Below are 24314 nucleotides of genomic sequence, written 5' to 3' on the forward strand. Positions count from 1 at the left end.
GTATTAATTTTACTGTTTCATTAGATTTGTAAAAAGAATAATCACTTTTTATTATTTCTATAAAAATAATGCATGCTCATTTATAAAAGTTGTACAGAAGACAAGAAGAAAACAGATTACCCAAAATCATTCTTTAAATACAATTAATGTTATCATTTAATGGACATTATTATTTTTTTAATCCTCACCTGAGGATATGTATAGTGATTTTAGGGACAGAGGAAGGGAAAGAGACAGAGGAGAGAGAGAGAGGAGGAGAGACATTGATTGATCTGTTGCCTCCTGAAGGTGCCTGACCACAGATCAAACTCACAACCTAGGTATGTGCCCTGACTGGGCATCAAACCCACAACCCTTTGGTGTACAGCATGATGCTCCACCTACTGAGCCACCTGGCAAGGGCAACGGAAATTATAAGTTCTTCAGTGAATAGGCCCAGATAAATGGATGGGTATATAGGTTGTTAAAAAATTAAAATATCCCTGGCTGGTGTAGCTCAGTGGATTGAGTGTGGGCCTCAAACCAAAGTGTCGCAGGTTCAATTCCCAGTCAGGGTACGTGCCTGGGTTGCAGGCCATGACCCCCAGCAACCGCACATTGATGTTTCTCTCTCTTTCTCTCTCTTTCTCCCTCCCTTCCCTCTCTAAAAATAAATAAATAAGATCTTAAAAAAATTAAAATATGAAAAAGAAGAATAGGAAGAAAGGCTAAAATAGCTTCATAACATTGTACTTATTCTAAATATGTCACTTTAATTAAAAACATTAAATTTAATTTAATGTAACAGAAGTGAAAGAATATACAGTAACACTGAAGAAATTGTTGAACTTCAAATTAAATGTTTCTTAACCACAGTCTACATTAAGATCTCTAAAATATATGACTTAAGAAAAAGATTACAAAAAACATATATATGTTAGTTGCTAGTTTTCATTTTACAAATTATAGATTGTGTTTTCTTTTTATAAGTGATCAATTTACTATCCTAACAAAGGTAACAGCATGCTTTACTCCCATCTCCCAATTTTTTATCTATATTATTATTTTATATGATTATTTTTCACTGTCCAGACATATAGCATTTACACTCTTTTATATGTAAATCAGACATAATTCCATGTTAGTAGTGGTTTAAATAGATACTTTCCTGTGGTTTCTTCTTCTTCCTGACATCTTTATATTGTTCTGTCTCTTGGTTGGTTTTGGTTATACAGTGTGTTTTTGAAAAATACACTTTGATGTGCTTTACCTGAGTTCCTACATGCTTAAGAATGTCTGTTTGTGGCCTGCACACTTTCAAGACACTGTGGTTAGTTATAGACAAACGTCTTTGGGGTCACATTTTCTTTCCCTAAGCATATTTCATTTTGAGTTGTTATTTTCTCTGTGCTACATACTGCATGTAATCTGTGTTACTGCTTTCATTCTACTTTTGTTCCGTCTACTGGGACATTCATGGTAACTACTTTTTCAATAAATTTTGTTTGTTTTAGAATAGTTTTAGATTACACATAAGTATATGTTTTTAGATTTTATTTATTTATTTTTAGAGAAAGGGAAAGGAAGGTAGAAAGAGAGGAAGAGAAACATCAATGTGTGGTTGCCTTTCACACGCCCCGCACTGGGGACCTGGCCATCAGCCGGAGCATGTGCCCTGACTGGGAATCGAACCAGCGACCCTTTGGTTCAGAGGCTGGCACTCAATCCACTGAGCCACACCAGCCAGGGAAGTTTTAGATTATGTTTTTGCCTTTCACCATGCCTTGCAATTTATTGCTAAAAGTTAGACACAATGCATTAGGTGAAAGGAATTGAGGTATACAGGCTTGTGAATGTGAGGTTTTATGTCTAATTGGCTAGAATACAGGCTGTGTGTTTGCTGTTTGCTGTAAGTATAGTGTTAAATGCTCAAATTTCTAGTGCCCTTGTTTTGGTTTCCCCTGTTGTCTTTGGGTTTTCCTGGAGACTTACTTTTTTTTTTCAATTACAGTTTACATTCAATGTTATTTTGTATTAATTTCAGCTGTACAGCATAGTGGATAGACAATCATATGCTTTACAAAGTGTTCCCCCTGATATTTCCAGTACCCATCTGGCACTGTACATAGTTATTACGGTATTACTGACCGTATTCCCTATGCTGTACTTTGCATCTCCATGACTATTTTGTAACTGCCAATTTGTACTTCTTAATTCATTCACCTTTTTAACCCAGCTTCCCAAGCCCTAACCTCTCTGGCAACCATAAGTCTGTTTTCTGTGTCTCTCAGTCTGTTTCCTAGAGACTTCTTAAGAAGAGTCTAAGGGTCAGTCCTTTTAGCTGTAATACAGGAGCCCTAGTGATGTGGTGGTGAGGTGTGGGGGGAGGGGTGCTCCATAGGTCTGTGATAGGTCCCAGTCTTTTAGTGAGCCTGAGTGGTGCATTTAATGTCCCTCAGCTCCATTGGGCTTTGGTAAAGTCCAAAGTGATCAGATTTTGGTAAAACAGTTTCCCCTTGAGGGCAGGCCTTGTTAAGAAGAATAAAGAACTCTGGGTGTATTTCAGAAAGGTTACTTTTTTCTCTTGCCAGAACTGAGAGGATTTCTGTCCCATCTTCACAATGAGAATCTAGTGGGACTCTTGGAGGTAAAACTCATGAAAGTGTAGAGACCCCTCCAACACCCTCCAGTGCTACCCTCCTGCAGCTTTTAAGTCTCATACTTGTCCACAGTGAGCTTTCAGCAATTCATCAATTACACTTTAAAGCCTTCCTAACAATACTGGTTCCAGCTTGATCTTCACGTGCTAAGCTGTGATTTTCTGCCCCCTCCTGTCTGTCTCTTTAGTGTTGGGACAGTAGTTTGCCCTGTGACCTCAGTTCTCGGATGGATGTAGGAAGAGTTCTTGATTTATGGTTTGTTCAGATTTGTATTGTTGTTGTTGTGAGTACAGAAGTGGTGACTTCTAAGGTCCTTAAGTATCAGGTCAGAAACCAGAAGTTCTAGTTGAATAGTTTTAGATTTACAGAAAAAAAAAGTGACGTTAGCTCAGAGAGTTTTCACATACCCAGTATCCAGTTTCCGCTATTATTAACAACTTACATTAGTGTGTACATTTGTCACAATGATTGCTACATTATTATGAACCACTATTGATACATTATTATTAACTAAAGTATATTTTTTAGATTTCCTTAGTTTTTACCTGGTGTCTTTTGTTCAGGTGCCCATTCAAGGCACACTGTTACATTTAGTCATTATGTCTCCTTAGCCTCCTCTTGGCTGGAACAGTTTCTCATGTTTTCCTTGTTTTTGATGACTTGGACAGTTTTGAGGACTGCTGATCAGGTATCTTATAGAATGTCTTCAATTGGGATTTGTCTGATGTTTTCCTTATGATTAGATTAGAATTAAGGGTTTAGGGAAGGAGAACCACAGAGATAAGTAAAGTGCCATTCTCATCACATCATGTAAAGGATACATGCACAATCCGTATGACTTACCACTGTCCGCACTGATTTTGACCACTCAGGTTTCTTCAGGTTTCTGCACTGGAAATTTATCCAGTTTTCTCCCTTTCTATACTGTGTTCGTTGGAAGCAGTCACTGTGCACAGTATGCATTTTAGTATGCCATAGGGAGGTATGTTCTATTTCCCTGAGGGTGAAATGTCTACATAAATTATTTGTAATTTTTCTGCACAGGTGGCTTGTCTGTCCTTCCCCATTTCTTTATTTATTAGTTGTTTATCCAATCATTGTGGTTTGGGTTATAGACCAATATTATTATTTTTTTTATTTTGTTTTTGAAATTGTTATAGGTTGGCCATTAGGAGCTCTTTGGGTGGTCACCTGTGTTCCTTCGTAACATTCCCATCATGGCATTTTGGTTTTGAACACTTCCTTACTTCCGGCACCACAGATGCTTCAGGCTTATTTTATATGTTCCTGTGTCAGTCCTAGAATCAGCCATTTCTCTAAAAGCTAACTCACTTTTATACCCCCTTTTTCCCTTGCATCTTCTTCTTTCAACCTGTGTATCACTTTTTTATTTTGGCTCTTTTTTAGAAATTTTTTTGTGATTTCTATAAGACTATGAATATTTTTTGTCTGAATTATTTCTGGCTGTCTTTGACCAGTCTTTCTTGTGATATATGTTCTTTTTCTGCCTTTTATTTATGTTTCATTCGGCTCTCCTCACCCCACCTTTTTTATTTAAGTTCCAGTTTGGGTTGCTGCTTATTATTTTCCAACTTTAAGTGAAGAGGAGTGGCTGCTGGGAGAAAACACCAGTGTAGCGTGGGGCCAAGGAGGAGACAGATACTAGGGGAGAGAAAGTCATTAAGCTGCTACATGCCTCAACTTCTGCCTGGAATTTTTCTCAATTTTTTTCCACCAATTTGTTTTCTTCATTTTGAGACATTCATTCTTATTTTTTGGTGTCCAAAGGGCTGTGGGACTACTGGCTGTGGCTTTAAAGCCAATACTTGCCCTCTGGCCTTTTTTTCCCTCTGACACTATGAGCTCCTCTGAGTCCTTCCTCTTACAGCCTACTCCTAAGCTGAGGGTGTTCTTATATTTTCCTTGTCCCCAGATTTAATCTCTTTAATTATAGAATAGTGGAAAACCTGAGAGTCTACAGGCTGAATTTGGTGGACAGCTCACAGGCTTATGGTGCTATGGTCTGGAGGTGAGGCGAGCAAGGCTCTCGGAAGCCTCCATCTCGTCCCCTCCCCATGGTGCCCTCCCTGGGTAGCTGCCTGGCCTGTGATGTGGGGCCACAGCAGTTTCCTAGTTTGGAGATTGTGTTCCCTTTGCTTTTCATCTCTTTTGTTGTTTTGGTGCTTTTGAAGGAGATGAAGGGAGAAAAGAAAGCTCTACCATTTTTAGGCAGAGCTGTTCCATCAATTTTTATGGTTTATAGAAGGATTATTTTGTTGGAATCACATTTTTTTCAGCCTGTGACTCTCCGCAAAAGTTGTAAGGGGAAACATGATGCTTGCTCTTTATAAAAATGAAATTTTATAGAAAGAAAGAAATTATCATTCTCTCATTTATGAATGCCAAGTATCTTGATAATTTTATATGAATCAGAAATATTTACCTGAGCCTCTTTAAAGTTTACTTATTGTGAGGAATATAGAACTTCAGGAACTTTAATTTTTAGAAATCTAGGGCACTGTATATCCTTTGTCAGAGGTTACAAAGGAAATCAAAGAGGAGTCTATTCTCCACCCTCAGATGGCAATTTACTGTTCCTGAGAGTACATCTCATGGAAGTCAAATCTAGACCATCTGCTAGATTAAAAAAATGAGGCCACAAAAATGAAAATTTGTAAATATAAAGAACTTGAGAAGAAATGAAAATATCCTATAATTGATTTTAAGATTTCTGTTTACTTGAGAAAGTAGCCAAGCAGTTAAATGAAAGATGTTGATGTCTGTAGGACATTAGTGGAGAAGTCAGTGGCTTTCCTGCAACACTCGCTCTGGGAGCCTCTTGTATTCTTAATTTGTTGCAAATAGTGTTTTTCAGACAGGAGCACTTTAAACACAATGGAAGAGATTTTTTTTTATTTTGGCTCTCTAGACACATTATTTGTCCTGACCAGTAGTCCTTCTGTTCTTGGTAAATTGCTCATTTAAAAAAATATTTTTATAATTTAAATTATTCACATCCAGATTGGAAATTTACAGAGGATTGCTTTTGTTGTCTAAAAAGTAAACAAAGCAGTTGCTTTGCATTTGTGGGGAGAAAAAGTTCAGGCCTCTTTTCTATGTCAGGTTTCTAAACTCCTTAAGGATTTTTATAACATTGCTATTTCAAGAATGGAGCAGCAGTTCCTGCCCTCTTTGCTCTAAATCAGGTAAAGACTATGACGGTCTTTTCATTCTGGAAGATGGGCCGATTCAGATGGCTGAGTGTGTCACTGTATGTGCTGTGTCAACAACTATTAGTCCCTAAATGGCTTCCTGTGCCACCACCCCTGCAGTCCCAACTCTTCAACTACAAACTTTCACTATAATATGTATTTTTAATTTGTTATTTTTAGTTTTTATTATTTTTAATGCTTTCTAGGAAATATTCCTTTGAACAAACATTGGTTTGGATATAACCAACTGATAATCTATCAAATGAGAATATTATACTTGTCAGGTAAAGCAGGTAGAAATATATCTTTGCCCTGGTAATTCTTAGAAATGTCCAAGTTTGATACAGGGTTTAAGCAGATGAAATCACTGATATTCAACCATTTTTAACTTACAAAGTTGGATATTTCATTTTGTTCATTTTAAAAGCTTATAGATAGCAAACAGCACTGTTAAGAGACTTTAAAAAGGAGAAATGGGGGTAATTTCCATTCTGTCAGAAGGAGAGTTGGAAAGCTGTTTCCAGTGTAAATACAATTACTTTAATGGAGGCCATTTTTCCATTTATACTTTGCTTCATGGCCTTGCCTTTATATTTTAGTTTGTTCATGTCCCCACCAATAGGACGTGGACTCGGTAGCATGCATTTCTATCATGAATCACATTGCAATTTGCCCCATCCCATTTTTTTTCACTCTCGCTTCAACTCTCCAACTATATATACGCATATCCACCATTATTGCTTTCTTTTATTGTGGGAAGTATAAGGTGATAGGAACTAACTAATCTTGTGTATCCTAAGGTGGATTTCTGGGAGCCTGCCTCCGGGCTCATCCCTTTTCCTCTTATTCCCACTGCTATTGCTGACTCTTGTCACTCTCTTGTTGGGTACAGGTCCTCAGTGAAGTTCCACTGACAGCTCTTGTTTGAATGTTGATCACTGCATAGCAGCTGTGCATCATTTTTCAGATTCTTTGATTTAATTCCTGATCCCAAGCGCTTTGGAAGAGGCTCTTCCATACATGGCAGACATCCTTTACCTAGAGTTAGTTCTGATTCCTCATCTGGAGTCTACCATCCCATCCATGTCTTTGAACCTTTCTAAGTCACTTAACTCTGGACCTGTGTTCATCTCTGAATATCGGAGTCCTATGATTATGTGCCTAAAAGCCATTTAAAGTGGCCCTTTCCTTCCTAAAATATAAACAACAGTATTACACATAATTTTTACATAGTTATTTCACAGGGTGAATATTAATAGCATAAAATATTAGCCTTCATCTCTGAATGGAATACTACTGTCTACTATGAGGATATTTAAATGCTTGGTTCACACCCAGTTCAGCTTCCTGAAGTCCTTCTAGTGCACCATTTCTGATGGAGTGTGCAAGTGTGACTATAAAATTCCCCCAACAGAAACCACATCACCTCATCAGCCACATAAGAAAATGACAAAACAACCAACTGTGAAAGCACACTTGCCAAGCTTTTAGCATCACTGCATCAAGGTGGGGAAACATCTGTACTAGATGAAATTGAGGCTGGATGAAGCCCAATGACAAGCTCTGAGCTACCTCTCTTTTCTAAGCTGCAATATGTGGAAAGCGAGTTTGTGCCAGTGAGGCCAGGGTTCCATAAAATTCTTTGCTCCCTAAAGCTACATCACCAGTCCAGGGGTAGGGAGAGGATACAAGAAAACATGGTATGCTGCTTTCTTAGTCATTACCAGATCTTTGACAAATAATAATAGGAGCTAAGGTCCATTTGACATTGCTTCACTAAGTCTTTACAGAAACCTGGTGAAATTTAGTATTATTGTCTGCCTTATTTCCAGCAGAGCCTCAGCCAGGCTCAGAGAAACATGTGTAGTTAGCTAGTTAGCAGTCAATCCAAGATTCAAACTAGGTCTGTCTTACCTCAGTACCCATGGCCTTTTACTTTACCTTGAACTGGTTTTAAAGTTGAATGCCAGCAATGAAATTGGAACATTGGTGAGAAAAGGATTAGAGGTGCTATATACTCTACCACACAAGGTTTTTCTGCTTTGGTAGAAAGAGCCTCAGAGTGTGAAAGAAGCAAGCATCCGCTTGACTTCAGTTAACTTTAAAAAAGGACTATAAAGTAATCAAAGACACTGAACAGAGTTAAAAGGAAGAATGACTCTTAATAAGAAAAAGGCAGATTACCCTAATAAAAAATGGGCAAGAATTGAACAGACACTTCCTCAAAATAACTAACCATGTGATCAATGAGCATGTGAAAAGATGCTCAATGTCATTAGTCATTAGAGTAAAGCAAATTGGAGCCACAGTACACATCACTACATACCCACCAGTATTGCTAAGATGAAAAAGACCACAGTTCCAAGTATATGTGAGGATCTGGAGCCACTGGATCTCTCAGTCACTGCTAGTGGGAGTGTCCCTTAGTAAAACCACTGTGAAAAACTGTTTGATAATTTCAAAAACAAAGAAATACTTGCATACAACATGACCCAGCATTTTACTTCATGTAATTTACCATTACATGAAGTTCAAAAATAGGAAAAACTAAACTAAGCTGTTAGAAGTCAGTCAACCTTTGTAGGGGGTGGGACGAACTGTGTAGGACTTCCTGAGGTGCTGGGTATGTTCTGTTTCTCCATATGGGTGGTTCCAGTGCGTTGTGATGTTTAAATTTCACCAAGTTGTATTCACTTAGGATATGTGCATTTTTGGTATGTATATTCTACATTAATACTGTTTTTAGAGTATTCTATGTACAGATGCTAGTTCTTAATTTTTGACTCCTGCTGTGGCAATATAAATTTAAATCAACAAGGGGATTGCATATGTATAAAATAGGAATTTTGTGGCATGTTGTGGACCTGTATTGTGGGAGAAAGGTTGTTAAATTTTTCTTGATAATGGTCTGTTGGACTCTTAATTTGTCTGAACCTCGTAAAGTAAGAAGGGGAAAAAATAGTGAATTCCATCAACACCAGCAATGATGTTGTTTAGCATTCATTCAGCCAAAGTGACACTGACTGGTCAGGGTTTTACCAGATTACAGGCTCATTTTTGCCTTGGAGTCTAAAATAAAATTTATCTTTTTATTATGATTCTTACACTGCCAAGAAGAAAAGCATAAGGAAAATAACTGTGAAATTATAAGACCTGGCTAAAACAAATCCTGAACCTTCATTCTTTAGGAAATGAGGTGAAAAGATTTGAAGAGAAGTCCTCTTTTTACAGGGACAGGCTTCATTTGCAGCCGTGGTTGAAGAAGGCTGTGGGAATGTTTGAGGAACCTCAGCAAAGGCCTTAGAACTGTTGTGCAAAGTGTTCAGGTGGTTGTTCAAGTTGGGCTTCCCAGTTCTCATCACAGCACAAAAATAACTGAGTTCTAGTATAAGATGGGGGCAAAAAGAAGAACAAACTTGTATTTTGAAAATAAAATTGTGAAACATTATCTGGGGAAGAGTCTAATATTGTCTGAAACAAAAAATAGAAACTCACGGCTGTCATTCCTCTGAGCTCCCGTTGTCCTGCCTTCTCATTTGACCATTGTGGATCCTTGCCTGATCTGTTTAAGGTCACACAGCTGATTGGCAGCAAAGCAAGGCAGGGCCTACCACTTTTTCACCCTATGAGAGACATTCCAAATAGTGGGTTAATAATGGCCCAGAGATCACAGGTGTGATATTAATGCATCTCTTATAAAATATGTATTTCAGCTTGCTACCCTTGAATTCCCTCCAAAGAAACTATTTGGAAACAAAGATGAACGTGTGATTGCTGAGAGGCGGAGTCACTTAGAGGTAACAAAATGAAGCTTTTCTTTCTCTGTGTGTAGAAAATTTGCCATCTGTTTGACCAGTGAGAATTGACCCTGTTAAACACTATTACCTTGTTCCATGAATGTGAAGGTGCTGTTTCATTGACACAGAAGATGGCAGCAGTAGATTATAAAGTAATGATATCTATTTATTTAAAATATGTCCTTATCTCCCTGTGGGTTAGCAGAACATTTTCCCGGTTTTTAAGGAGCTACTTTTATTCTAAGGGTTAGGAAGCAGGTTGTGGGTGAGAACTAAATATTCACCATAGACAGATGGTATGAAGAAAAGATGAAGGTATGAAGTTTGCTGGAAAAAAAACTTGAATCAATTAACTGAAGATAGTGTTGCATCATTACTTTTTCAAGATAATTGGAAGCAAAAAGACACATACCTATTTTAGTCAAGGTTAGGTGTTTTGTTTTTTTTAATTTATTTTAACTTAGTCTTCTGAGACAGCTACATGTAGAACTTTGGTTCAAATAACTTGTTTTTCTGGAGGCCTCCCTGCCAATACACACTGTGGGCCACTTTATATATTATAGATAGTATGTGTTTCTTTTCAGGATAGAATTCCTAACTTGGTTGGGATCTGATGCTAGTACACTGAGTGTGTGTGCTGAGGCATGGTCGGTCACAAGCAGTCCTAAATTGTTGGCTACTCTCCTGCCATTGTGAGCCACTGAGGCAAGACAGTACAAGGTTACAGACAGCTCACTACAATGTGTCAGCAAGGATTAGGAAAACTTCCAGAGGCTGGAGATTCCACTGAGAGCCAAAGGGGAAACGTAGGGGACATGGAGAAATAGAAGACTCGGAGATTGCAGGCTGTGAAGAACATTGTAGAGTTTTGAGATCCTCAGTACAGAACTGCTCTAAGGACAGACAAGTTTCAGGGTGTGGCCATGCTTACAGGCAGGCGTTTGAGTTAAACCATAAAGTTACACATTTGAAGAGGTCCTGGAACTCCTAAGACTGAATTCTGGATAGGTCACTGCAGGCTTCCAAAAATCAGCCCAAAAGATGGGATGACCCTATTATCCAACTGAAGAATTTGCCTGCAAGGGAAGGATTATCATGGTGAGCCTGCTGTTCAGATTTTCTTAAGGGTTTAATTGTATCATGCACGAAACTTAATAACAGAACTAGTGATGATTTTCTTTACCTAACCCTTACCTGTCTCAGTGATCTAGACTTGTCTACAATGAAAACAGGGAAAATAATAGTATATAGAAACAAGTTTATAAATAACAGGAAATAGACCATTGTCATTCCTAACCACCCGGCTGTGCCACAGAAGACTGGGTGTTTTTTGTACTGTGCCTCTGTGAGCACAGCTTTGAGTGACTTACGTCTTTCTATTCCACCTTCCAGCATCAGAGCAGAGTTCAGGGCTATCTTTCATTCCTGGTGCCTTGTTTGTTCTTTCAGTATCTCCTACTTAATCACTCAGCTGTCACCTGTTGATGAACAAAGTCTTATGTTAATGTCTCTGTCTGTGCAAGGATCCTTTCTTTGCCTGTGACTGTTATTTACCTGTGGCATTGGCCTTCATAGAATGATTCCACAGCTCATGGAAATAGGCACTTACACTTTAAATTAAATGTATTTCATCTAATGTTGACAGTTAAATTTTAGAATATTATGGTTATTTCAAGGAGAAAGCATAATTCAGCTTTACATTTTTATGTGAAAATTAACAATATTACTTTCCCTGAGCTTCCTATTCAATTTAATTCATTGTACATGTCTTTAATTTTTAATAAATGCTGAAGACAGTACTAAGCATTATATGGAATATAAATGAGACATTGCTTCCTTTCTAAGAACATGTTTTACTTCCTGTATGAAATTATCCAGAGGTAAAACTTAATACATAAACACATACAGAAAGGTGGTTTTCATTTGAACACGTTTGCACTGATACACACTGGTATACATAGTGTGTGCTCAAAAGGAATTCCCTGACAGTTTTCAAAATCCAGAAGTTCAATATCATAAGCCTCTTCACCTTGAGTCAGCTATATAAAGCAGTATTTTAAGCATTCAGTTATTTTAATCTTTCTTGTTATTAAAATATTTCCAAAATTTTGACCTTGTGTTTCAGCTTCTCACCAAACAGTATAAAATGTGTTCACATTAAAGACACAGACACCATGTTTGGACTTTCCAAGTTAAATCTGTTAAAATAATGATTTGTAAAAATGATGGGTAGTAGCAGAAATTTCCAACTCTCATGAGATATCTTGGAGATTAATTTTCTTACTTTAAAGAGAGGAATATTAGTTGTATGCGTGCATTGCACACGCTGCACCATAAAAGGCAGGAGCGAGTAAGAACATGACGATGGTAAATGAAGGAGTATAAAATGGGCCTCCAGTGCTCTTACTGATAAACTTGCATCAGCTCCACCCAGAAAAAGCCGTCGCACCAACTTTATACCTGGAGCCAGTACTTCCAGAATCTGGCCTGTTCCTGATTTGCATCTCATGTTCAAATCAAAGATTCACGGCATAGAACATTTGAAAGTTTCTAATAGGTCTTCCTGTGGCTGCCACTGCAGCTGGCTGGAACCAGTTCAGTGTTAAGTGTGCATGTAGTGGTCCGAGCCTGCCCTCAGATAGTCAGAGAATTATGACAGCAACACTTCCCAGGTGTGACCTCCCTTCTTATAACCCAGACAGCAGCCAAGGAAACAAAGGTTGGCAGATGAGGCTGTCACTTTGAGCAGAAATGTGCTTTTTACTATATTTGAAACCAGATACCATTACTATTCATTAGGTTGAATCATAAGGAGCTGCCAGTGTGTGTCAGAATGGTGACACATTGGCAGTAGCATGTGCTTCCATGTAGTTCTTGGCTCTTAACTGACCATGACTGAAAGGATGACCTTTCATTATAATCTTACCATTTTTTTAAAGAAACATGTTTATTATAATTGTTGATTTTTAAATATTCATTCCATGGCTTATCGGAGGGTCTGAATCTCAGGTGCTTATGGCTTTGTTTATTTTTAAAGCATATCTTTATGCTCGGTGTCACATTATTTCAATGCAAATTTATTTCCTATCTGAATTACTGAACCTGAGAAATTTCTAGGAAGTTTTCTTGAAGGTACTAGAGCATGCAGCAACCGTAGGCCATCTCTTTCTCTCCCATTTTCATCTTAAGAACTAAAGCATTATTAAAAAGGTTAAAAAGGAATGTGGTAGCTAAGAGTGTGGGCCTTGGAGCATCATTCTGGTCTTGAATTCTGGTTCTGCTCCTTTGCAGTTATTTACTACTGCTGCTTCAGTTTCCTTACCTGTAAAATGAGGAACAGTAATACCACCACCTCCTGGAGTTGACCTGAGGATTAAATGAGATCATGCACAGAGAAAAATCACTCAAAAATGTTAGGTGGCAAGCCGGTGATAGTAAAGATGGTAGGGGTGGGGCTGGTGCCCACAATAGCAGCCAGGGAGCTGTAAGAGCCAAGGATGAACAAAGAGCACCACCCACCCACAGGCATAAAGTGAAACAATGTGAATTTCTCAGTTGGGCATGTCAATTTCTGAGGGCAAAGACACTAACATTATGTGAGTATTCTTATTCATGGTGATTTCTGGAAGATATGAGGGATTTATTGCTCTAATACCAGCTTTTTATTCAACCTGTAAAATTGTAATCTGGAAAGCAAAAATGCTTTCTGATAATTTTAGCAAGGTTGAGCTTTTGTCCGTGGTGGCCAACATTAGAGGTGTGGCATCATTATGAAGCGAGCATAGCTCCTCCACACTTATGGAGCTGGTTAATTCTCTTTGCATGGATCCCTGGTCATTGACTGCAGCTCCACTCTGGAGTCCCCAGTTCCCTTGAGCTTCTGCCTAGGAACAAACAGAAAAGTATCATCACCTTTCAGCAAAGATCCCAGGAGTATACCTAATTGTTTTAACACTGTTAATTTATTGACTCATGGCACGAAGGGAGAACCACATACCATGGGAAACATAGGGGCATCTCAGTAAGAAGATGTTACAAAGAATGTGGGCTTGTTTTAGTGATATTGGGAGGAGTGCAAGCAAGTGGGGCTTTGCTCTGGACTGGGTGTCAGGCTACTTCTGTGATTGGGTATTTTAATCTTGTCTAGAAGGCAAAAAGATAAAGTTAAAACTATGATTGATTTAACAAAAAAATAGCAGTAATCCATATTAGCCAGAATAGGTATTTAATCATAGTCATGGTTTGTGCAGTGTTCGTGTTTTTGTTTGTGGTAAGACTTGATTATTTAGTGACTTTTTTTTTTTGGTCATGCTTCTTCATTCAGAGTAGCCTTGCTTGGTGTGGGTATTCTTTGAAATTGTTTAAGGTCGGCAGGAAGATACCACAGCTTAGCTTTGAGTACAAGGACAGATCCCACCTGCTTTTTATTTCCTTTTTTCCCCACAATAAAGCTGTTTTTTTCCTTTTTCTTATAATAAATGGATATTCAAGAGTTTATAGGTATCCTTCTTTACATGGGAACAATGAAATAAATGAAATGAAGAGTTGTTTTCAAAATAAAGTCTTAATAGTTCAGATGTCTTATCTGCCAAATACAGGTATTAGTAGAAGCTGCCTACGTTGACATCTCTACCCCAACTGCCCCCCACCCCTGCCAGGAATTAACTTTTCTGACTTAAGGTTCCTGTAACACACACAGTCTACCTTTTCTGACTATCAAGTGTCTCATTCTACTTTAGCTTTATGTTTCTTTCAGACCTTAAATTTACAACAATAGAGTCATTTGGTTTGTACATTTTGTTGGTTGAGACGTTTCAGTTTCAAAGTTAATTTCAGGAGTTAAAAGTCTTTGAGTTTTTTTTCATTCATTTGGCTGTATAAAAGATACCTAGCAGTCCTGTGCTTAACTTAACATTCTATCTATTCTCTGCATATATGACAAAATGGATAATGGTAGAACCATTATCAAACATGCAAAGATTTAAGAAATACCTCACCTTAAATACCTTAAGAAGAAGGAAACATTTTCTTCTTCATTTTTTTTTTCTGGTTATATGGTTATTTATATTTATGTTTATATTTAGGTTATCTAGTTATTTGTATTAGTCCATATTCACCATTGTCAGTAGCAAAGCATTTTTGAAGGGAATTAGGTGACTGTAGAAGTGTTAGAGGAGTTGAGCAAGGAGGTTGAGCTGAAGTTTGGGGGTTGATCCACCTTGGCGCTTCATGGAGTCAGAGGAGCTGAAAATGCCATGATCCTGAGGCTAATTTCAGGAAGGAGAGAGAAAACTCAGTGTGCTACTGGAATAATGTGGGAAGTTCTAGAGTAAGACCTGAGTTTAGAACTCCACTTTATGATATACCAGTGTCTGTGTGACCATAACAAGTTGCTTCCCTCCCGGAACTTTAGCTTCTAATTTATTAAATGGCAGAAATAATTACCTACTTTGTAGAATTGTTGGAACTACATGAGAAAGCTACATACTATATGGAAGTAAGCAATATCATAAAGGGGAGCAGGAAGTATGAGAAAGAATGAACTCTAGAGGCAAACTGCTAGTAAAAAATCATTTTATACAACAAAATTATTACAGTATCAATGTAAGTTGGTGCTTTATGATCACGTCAAGGAGTGGAAGTCTCCATCTGAAGGGAAAAGCCCACTTTGGTTTTCATGAGCAGTTAGTGGTTCAAGAAGAAACCGAAATTAAAACGAATGTTTCCAAGGAGAGTTACAACTGCCAAACCCATAGGTAGGCCTGAAGGTGGAAGGGAGGCACCCACCCTGTGTCTTCAGAGTTTTGCTCTCTGCCATTTTCACCACCTTCTTCATTCCAAAATGGCATCCTCTGTGGGGTAATGGCTAACAACTTCCAGGACTCAATGCACAGGAAAGTGGAAAAAATATTCTCCATCATTGTGCTCCCAACCTAAAACTCTAAGCTGGCAACCAGGAACTTCATTACTTTATTGATTGTAATTTAAGTCAGCTGACACATCTCTGAGCTTGGAGCACCTCCCTCAGCTCAAATGTAGTCTGCTCCGAGAGACCTGCCCCCAAGGGGAAGCAGTCCTACCGCACGACTCCCCACAGGATGCCCCTATTATTTCTTGGTCACAGCACTTAGAAGTGGTTGGAAAGAATTATTTGTTGGTTGGTTGGTCGGTTTTGTTTTTTTAAGTGTTTTATATTTTACTAAAAGATAAGCTCTGTGAGGACAGGTATTCCAGCTGTTTTGTTCACCTCTGTTTCGTCAGCACCTAGAATGGTATCTGGACCTTAATGGGTTCTTAATAAATGTTTGGTGAACAACCATTTAAAGCTGTGTTGAATAGCAAGTAGCACATATTTGTTCTGACACTAAACATTTTTAAATGAGAGCATGTGTTTAAACGTGGGTTCAAATGCTAGATCTGCCACTTTACAGTATGCCTTTGGGCAAGTTACCCACTCTGAACTTCATTGTTATCAATGAAAAACAGGGATAAGAAGAACTAAATTTCAGAGCTTCTGAGAGGATCAAATGAGGATGACATGTAAAAACACCTAATAGAAGATACAGCCCATAATGCATCCTCAATTAATATAGGATAATGGTTACAAACATATACTGTAGAGTCCAGCAGACATGATAATGAATCCTTGCTGTGCTACTTACTGACCTGGTGCCCTTGAACAAGTTACTTAACCTCTCAGTGAGTCAGTTTCCTCCTCTAAAAAATGGGGATAATAACAATACCCAGTTCATAAAGTGATTGTGAGGGTTAAGTGAGATAATTCACACAAAATATCAGACAAATGCCAGGTACATAGCAAATACTAGAAATGATATGGCAATTGCTATACAGTGATATAGAATATACTTTTAAAGTTAAACATTTAAAGCCCTATTTAATGCAATAAGACAAGAAAAGGAAATAAAAAGTATACTGATTCAAAAGGAAAAATAAAACTGCCTTGTTGCAGATGACATGAATACATATGTAGAAAATCCAAAATAATTGACCAAAAAAACTCCCTGGAACTCATAAGCAATTATGGCAAGATTGTACTATACAAAGTTAATATACAATCATCAACCATTTTCCTATATACCAGCAATAAACAAGTGGAGTTTGAAATTAAAAGCACACAAATATTTAATATTAGTCCCCTGAAAAATTAGGTAAGTAGAATCTACCAAATATATGTAAGATCTATGTGAGGAAAACTATAAAACTCAATTAAAAAAAGAACTAAACAAGTGAATAGATATTACATGTTCATGGATAGGAAGATTCAATGTTGTCAAGATGTCAGTTTTTCCCAACTTGATTTATAGATTCATTGCACTCCCAATCAAAATCCCAGCAAAGTATTATGTGAGTATGGACAAACTGATTCTAAATAGACCATACTTACACATTTCACAAGAAGTAACTCAAAATGGATCATAGATCTAAATGTAAAATGTAAAACTATAAAACTAGAAGATAACAGGAGAAAACCTAGATGACCTTGGGTATGGTGATGGTTTTTTAAATATAATATTAAAGATATGACCCATGAAAATAATAACTGATAAGGCAGAGTTCATTAAAATTGAAAATTTCTTCTCTACAAGAGACAATGATGAGAGAATGAGATGACCAACCATAATCTGGGCGGGCGGGGGGGATATTCATGAGAGGTACATCTGATATAGGACTCTTATTAAGAATATAAAATGAACTTTTAAAACCTCAACAATAAGAAAATTAAAAAAAAACAATAAAAAATGGGCTAAACAGACATCTCACCAAAGAACATATAGAGATGGCACATAAGCATACAAAAAGGATACTCATCAACATCATATGCCATTAGGGACCTGAAAATTAAAATACCAATGAGGTACTTCTCAACATCTATTAAAATGGCCAAAATCCAAAACTCAAGGGACAAGTGCTGGAGGGGATGTGGAGCAACAGAACTCTCATTCATTGCTGGTGGGAATGCAAAATTGAGAAAGGTACCTCGGAAGACAGTTTGGAAGTTTCTTATAAAACTAAATATACTCTTACTGTACAGTTTAGTAGTTGTACTCCTTGGTATTTACCCGAATGACATGAAAACATGTCCACATAAAAACTTAGACATGTAAACTACAGACTTTGGGTTGTATGATGTATCAGTGTCACTTCATTGATTATAACAAATACAACACTCTGGTGTGGGGTGTTAATAGTGAATGTAGGGATGTATATGGAGAAACCCCTGTACTACCTTCTCAATTTTTTGTGACCCTATAACTTCTCCTAAAAAATAGTTTATAAAAATCATTTGAAAGTAAGACATCATGCAGTCATCATGCAATTATAGTCTCCTTCCTTTCCTCTTTGTCTCCCTTCATTCCACTTTCACTTCTGTTCTCCCTACATTCTCTTATTTTTCCATTGTTCCTTTATTGCTTTGCTAGACAGAAGGAGGAAAGAAGAATGGATGTGTAGATTGGTGGGTGAGTGAGTTTGACACGATTACCCATTTTTCTTGACAGTATGACGTTAAAGTACTATTAAAATGAAGGTAATAATCCTTTAAACATTATATATCTTATATATATTTTCTCCATTGCTAAACATAGGATAATTTATATTTCACTGAGTGGATCACTCATTACTCTGAAATTTGATAGTCACTATTTTGTTTTTCAGATGTCTGCCTATATGAATTGATGCTATTCAGAATCTTCAGATTAGTGAGATATTCACCCAATAGACTTTCTTTACAAATTAAAACATTTGCACACAGAAACCAAGAAAGAAATCTCTTGTAATCACATGTAACCATAAAATAGCTTAGAGGCTAGGTGAATCCTGATATAATCAACAAAGAGTTGTAAAGATCATTTTCCATATTACTACAAAGACCTCTCCACACTGATGTTTAGTTCAGAGGACTTTTCATGTACTTCTCTCTTGTATATTACCTGGAGTATTCTTTATTTTAAATTTAATTTTATTTTTAATATAGTTTATTGATTATGCTGTTACAGTTGTCCCATTTCCCCCTTCACTTCCCTCCACACTGCACATCCCCTCCCACCTACATCCCCCCCTTTAGTTCATGTTCATGTGTCATACATGTAAGTTCTTCAGCTTCTACATTTCCCATACTATTCTTACCCTCCCCGTCTATTTTCTACCTACCATTTATGCTACTTATTCTCTGCACATTTCTCCCTCTCTCCCCCTTCCACTCCCCTGTTGATAACCCTCCATGTGATCTCCATTTCTGTGGTTCTGTTCCTGTTCTAGTTGTTTGCTTAGTTTGTTTTTGTTTTTGTTTTAGGTGTGGTTGTTAATAATTGTAAATTTGCTATCATTTTACTGTACAAGTTTTTTATCTTTTTTTTCTCAGATAAGTTCCATTAACATTTTATATAGTAAGGGCTTGGTGATGATGAACTCTTTTAACTTGACCTTATCTGAGAAGCACTTTATCTGCCCTTCCATTCTAAATGAAAGTTTTGCTGGGTAGAGCAATCTGGGATGTAGGTCCTTGCCTTTCACAACTTGGAATACTTCTTTCCAGCTCCTTCGTGCCTGTAAGGTCTCTTTTGAGAAATCAGCTGACAGTCCTATGGACAGTCCTTTGTAAATAACTCTCTCCTTTTGTCCTGCTGCTTTTAAGATTCTCTCCTTATCTTTAATTTTGGGTAATGTAATTATAATGTGCCTTGATGTGTTTCTTTTTGGGTCCAACTTCTTTGGGACTCTCTGAGCTTCCTGGACTTCCTGGAAGTCTATTTCCTTTGCCAGATTGGGGAAGTTCTCCTTTATTATTTGTTCAAATAAGTTTTCCACTTGTTGCTCTTCCTCTTCTCCTTCTGGTACCCCTATAATTCAAATGTTGGAATATTTAAAGTTGTCCTGCAGGTTCCTAAGCCTCTCCTCATTTTTTTGAATTCTTGTTTCTTCATTCTTTTCTGATTGGATGTTTCTTTCTTCCTTCTGTTCCACTCCATTGATAGGAGTTCCAGTTTCCTTCCCATCACTATTGGTTCCCTGTACATTTTCCTTTATTTCACTTAGTGTAGCCTTCAGTTTTTCATCTAATTTATGACCAAACTCGACCAATTCTGTGAGCATCCTGATTACCAGTATTTTGAACTGTGCATCTGATAGGTTGGCTACCTCTTCATCGCTTAGTTGTCTTTTTTCTGGAGCTTTGATCTGTTCTTTCGTTTGGGCCATTTTTTTTGTCTTGGTGTGCCTGTTAACGTAGTAAGGGGCGGAGCCTTAGGTGTTCACCCGGGTAGGCAACCCACATCGCTATGTTGTGACTGTGTATGTAGGGCAAAGGTCCAAGAGGGAACAATGGCGCTTGCTCTGTTCTCTGCCGGCTTTCAGTCACTTTCCCTGCTTCCCACAAGCAAATTGGGCCTGTCTGGTGCTGATTCCCATGTGGGTGGGTTTGTGTACATTCTAGCACACTGTGGATCTCTCCAATGAACTCTCCTGTGAAACTGGGAGCTTCTCACAGCACCTCAACCCCCACAGGTGTTTTCAATCAGTGGTTTGAGGCTTTATTTCTCCCCGCTCAACCCTTGGTTGTGCGGTCCGACCCACTCCCCAGTTTCGCCTGCTTTATCTGCATGCGAATGTGGGACCATCCGGCCTGCCACCCTCTTTGCGCACTGCACCCAGTTTTCCACAATCCACCACCTTGCTGGGTCCGCCAGCCACCGCTTTGCAGAGAGCCCTCTCTGCCCTGGCTGCCCAACTCTGACCCTCCTACTGATCTGGATGAATGTGTCTTCTTTAAGACCTTGGTTGTTGGACTTTCATACAGTTCAATTTTCTGTCAGTTCTGGTTGTTTTTTGTTTTTAAATTGTTCTTGTCCTTCTTTTGGTTGTGCGAGGAGGCACAGTATGTCTATCTACGTCTCCATCTTGGCCAGAAGTCCACCTGGAGTATTCTAAGTGACCCATTATTACATTTTAATTACACCGTCAGTATAATTTCTGAAAATTTTTTCAAGGGTTACTTAAGAAATTTCAGTGTAAGTTGCCTCTTCCTCTGCCACTTAACTTTATACTATACCGAAACTAAATTCCCTTCAATTCTTTGTCAGACTAAGAGTTGAAATGATCTTCTATCAAGTTAGTACAAAGATCCCAAAGGACCTGAGCACATTAACTTTAGCATCGAAATGTGGTTAGAATTTCCCAAAGAGAAGGGAAGAACATCTTCATTTACGGGCATGGCCCTACTTCTCCTTCATACCGAGTGACTCATCTTAACAGTTCTTTGCAACCCATTCTGGCTCAAAAGAGAAATTGCCTTTACCTACGTCTTTTGGAGTGGTTAATATCTGGTCTTAAAAGAATTCTTAGAATGAAAGAACACAGTTTTATTGTATTAGCAAATTTCTACTATGCAAAGGGTTATATAACCATGTCCAGCTTTCTGAACTTCAGTGCATTAAAGGAACTTTGAAATATTATAATACAGAAATCAATAAGCTTCATCCTCTTTTTTTACTTTATTTCTTATGACATTATATACAAAACCAGAATGAATAATGTAATAAACCCCAATGTACTCTTCCACATCATCCAGCTTTAACATTTATTCAGCATGTGACCAATCTTGTTTCATTTTCACACACACACACACACACACATGAGATGATTTCAAATACTAGATATCATATTATTTTATCCATAAATATTTTGGGATATATCTTGTAAAAAGCAAGACCTTATTTTTTAAACATAATCACAATGCCATTTTTTCTTTCTCCCTCTCACTTTCTCTCTATCCCTCCCCACACACACGCACACACTCCAAATTAACTGATCTCTCAGTATAAACAAATATTCTGTCAGTGTTCAATCAACACCAATATTTCACTTTTTTCAATAGATATGCTTGAATTAAGACCCAAATTATATCCATTCATGGCATTGTTTGGTTGATGTGTTTCTAAAGAGTGCTACAATCTATAGGTTTCTCTTCCCTCTTTTTTCTCAACCTCTGTTTGTTGATGAAACTATGTCATTTATCTATTGAATTCTCACATTTTGGATTTTGCTAATTGCATCCCCATAGTGTCATTCACCATGCTCTTCTAGTCCTGAATTTTCTGAAAACCGGTAGTTAGATTAAGAGACTTGATCAAGTTCAGGTTTGATTTTCTTTTCTTTTCTTTCCTTTTCTTTTTTTTCTTTTCTTTTTTTGCAAGACACTGTGTAGGTTCTGCTATTCTCTCAAATTTCAGAGGAAGCATGTGTTGTCTGGTGGTCTCCCTCTTGTAGTCTTTGCCCTTTGTTAAAGCAGTCCATTGACTATGACAGTCATTGTTCATGACCAGGACTACTTCCCATGCTTGGATTGAGCCTGTCCTACCCGCACCAATCAAAGAGCTCACAGTTCCATAGGAGCAGAGACAGTAAGTAATTACTCACCACTGTCATAACTAAATGAACTGTCATAACTAAATGAATAACCACCTTTGGTGTTCAGAGGGCATGTTTCCCAAAGCAGTGGTTTGAAAACCTTTCTGGTCCATCTCTGAAATTATCTTGAGCAGATTTTTGGAAAATACAGATGTTCAAACCTTTTTCCACTATATTCTGATTCAACAGGGCAAGGGTGGAACCCATGCAGGCATGTGAAAGATCAGACTACTGTGGTGGTAGACAGGGAAAGAAAAGCCAGATCTTGAAGCTGTCTCCATGACTTTGTACCTGATTCAGAGCACAGCGAGGAGCCAATGAAGTATTTTAAGCAGAGAAATGGAAGGATGAGATTGTACTACTATAGAGAGAATGGATGAGAGCAGGAGAAACAGGAGGTACGGAGGACAATGACCAGACTGTTTTCAGGTGACAGATAACTGTGGCCTGGACAAGAACTGTTAGTATAAATTCCAGTCTGAAAACTGTAATTCTTGAGACCCAAGGAGAGCCAATATTTTCATTCAAGACCAAAGGCAAGAAAAGACTGATGCCCCAGCTCAAAGCAGTCAGGCTGGAGGAGCTCCTTTGTACTCGAGGCCTTCAACTGATTGAATGAGGCCCATCTACATTAGAAAGAACAATCTACTTTACTCAATCTATTGACTCAAATGTTAATCTCATCCAAAAATACTCTTGTGGGCACACTAGAATAATGTTTGAGCAAGTGTCTGGGCATCCTGTGGCCCAGTCAAGTTGACATATAAATTAACCAGGACAGAAGCCATTTCTATTTATCCCAGATATAGCAGGAGTGGTGATTTTTCCTTTTTTTTTTTGGCTTTTGGTATTCTAATATAAAACCAAATTATCATCCAACCTCATGTGCAGTTCAAGCATTAACTGTAAACTCCAACTGTAACATCTGTCTTCTCCCCAGCTCCCATATTCATTTACAGAGTGTTTGGGGCTTGACAAATATGTAATAAAGATTCTTAACCCTTTCCTATTTATGGAAATAGCATCAGATGAAGAAGGTGGGAGACTTCAGAGCTATGCATGCTCTGTTTATGGAGTTGGTGTAAAACAGTTTATTTGCTTGCTTACTTTTAAAGGCAAAATGAAATGGAGCTGGAACATCACAGTGTTAAAGAGCTGGAGGATTGTTCCTCCTCTCTACCTAGATACACCAAGGCATCGCTATTTGCCCTCTTTTATGAAATGTCTCAATGCCTGTGAAACAGAAGTAGATATCACAACTGGCATAGACAAAGGAGCATGCAACATGAACTCACTTCTCTGTTGCTCATACCTGGAGGTAGCCTGCCTGCTTTGTTCAGAGACAGATGTTAGCTTCAAGTCACTATTGACCTTATTGTTTACTCTGCTTAATTAAATTCCATTTTAATATTTTCTCATTCTTCCACCCTTTACATCTCACATTCATGCTGTGTCACAATGGGGGTGACAAGGCAAGGTCTTTTAAACTGAAGCACTTAATTAGTTCCCGGGTCCCTGGGGAAGTGGGGAAGCTAAAAGGGAAAAAGAACAGCCCTACATGAGATGTGATGATTGATGGTAGAAAAAACATTGACCATGTTCCAGGGGTGCCTCTGTTATTAAAATGGTTTTGGAATTAGTGACCATTTTGAAACATGTATATAGTAGTGTCATGTTTGTGTTGTTAATTTCTACTAGAATTCCTGTTTATTCAGATATAGTTGCTCGTTTCTGCTAGAGCCTACTATTTTTTTCTTTTCCCCAGTGTGCACATATTGTTCTGGGTGAAGATAAAGAGATAGCTCATCAGTAAAGTTCTTAGTCCCTTCCTGGAGCTATCTGGCAGCCACATAGTCATTCAGAGCCTCCATATTGCATTGTAAAGAATCACAGTCTTGTAAAACACTCACTGGCAGAGGAGATACACAATGACATATTAGTTAGAAAATAAGACTAGGTATGCTATAATAATATTTAATTATGTAGATTTAATTTCTACAGAAACTATATGGATAAAATTATAATTATAAAATAGTTATATTATGTAAGTTTAACATAAATGTAGATTATAACTGTATAGGTCATAGATATGGAATAAGATGCTAATCACATATATAATTCAATATTTTAAGTATAATTATATAGATACATAGAGTCATTGTATAAGGGAATAAAATAAGAATTCACTCTTGTAAAAACATAAAATGCAGGAGATCCTTGCAGTGACTACAGCATGGCTG

At 37.8% G+C, this 24314-nt stretch overlaps 1 protein-coding gene across 1 annotated transcript in view; it reads left to right on the top strand.

Annotated features, from left to right (window-relative positions):
* KIF16B (kinesin family member 16B) overlaps positions 1–24314 on the top strand; it is a 332414-nt gene that overhangs the window by 291807 nt on the left and 16293 nt on the right. Inside the window, exon 25 of the mRNA XM_028523744.2 lies at positions 9565–9648. Within this exon, the coding sequence (XP_028379545.1) occupies positions 9565–9648 (84 nt within the window). The remainder of the gene's footprint in view (positions 1–9564; positions 9649–24314) is intronic.

Source organism: Phyllostomus discolor, chromosome 9 (assembly GCF_004126475.2).
Source record: "Phyllostomus discolor isolate MPI-MPIP mPhyDis1 chromosome 9, mPhyDis1.pri.v3, whole genome shotgun sequence".
NCBI classification, from domain to species: Eukaryota; Metazoa; Chordata; class Mammalia; order Chiroptera; family Phyllostomidae; genus Phyllostomus; species Phyllostomus discolor.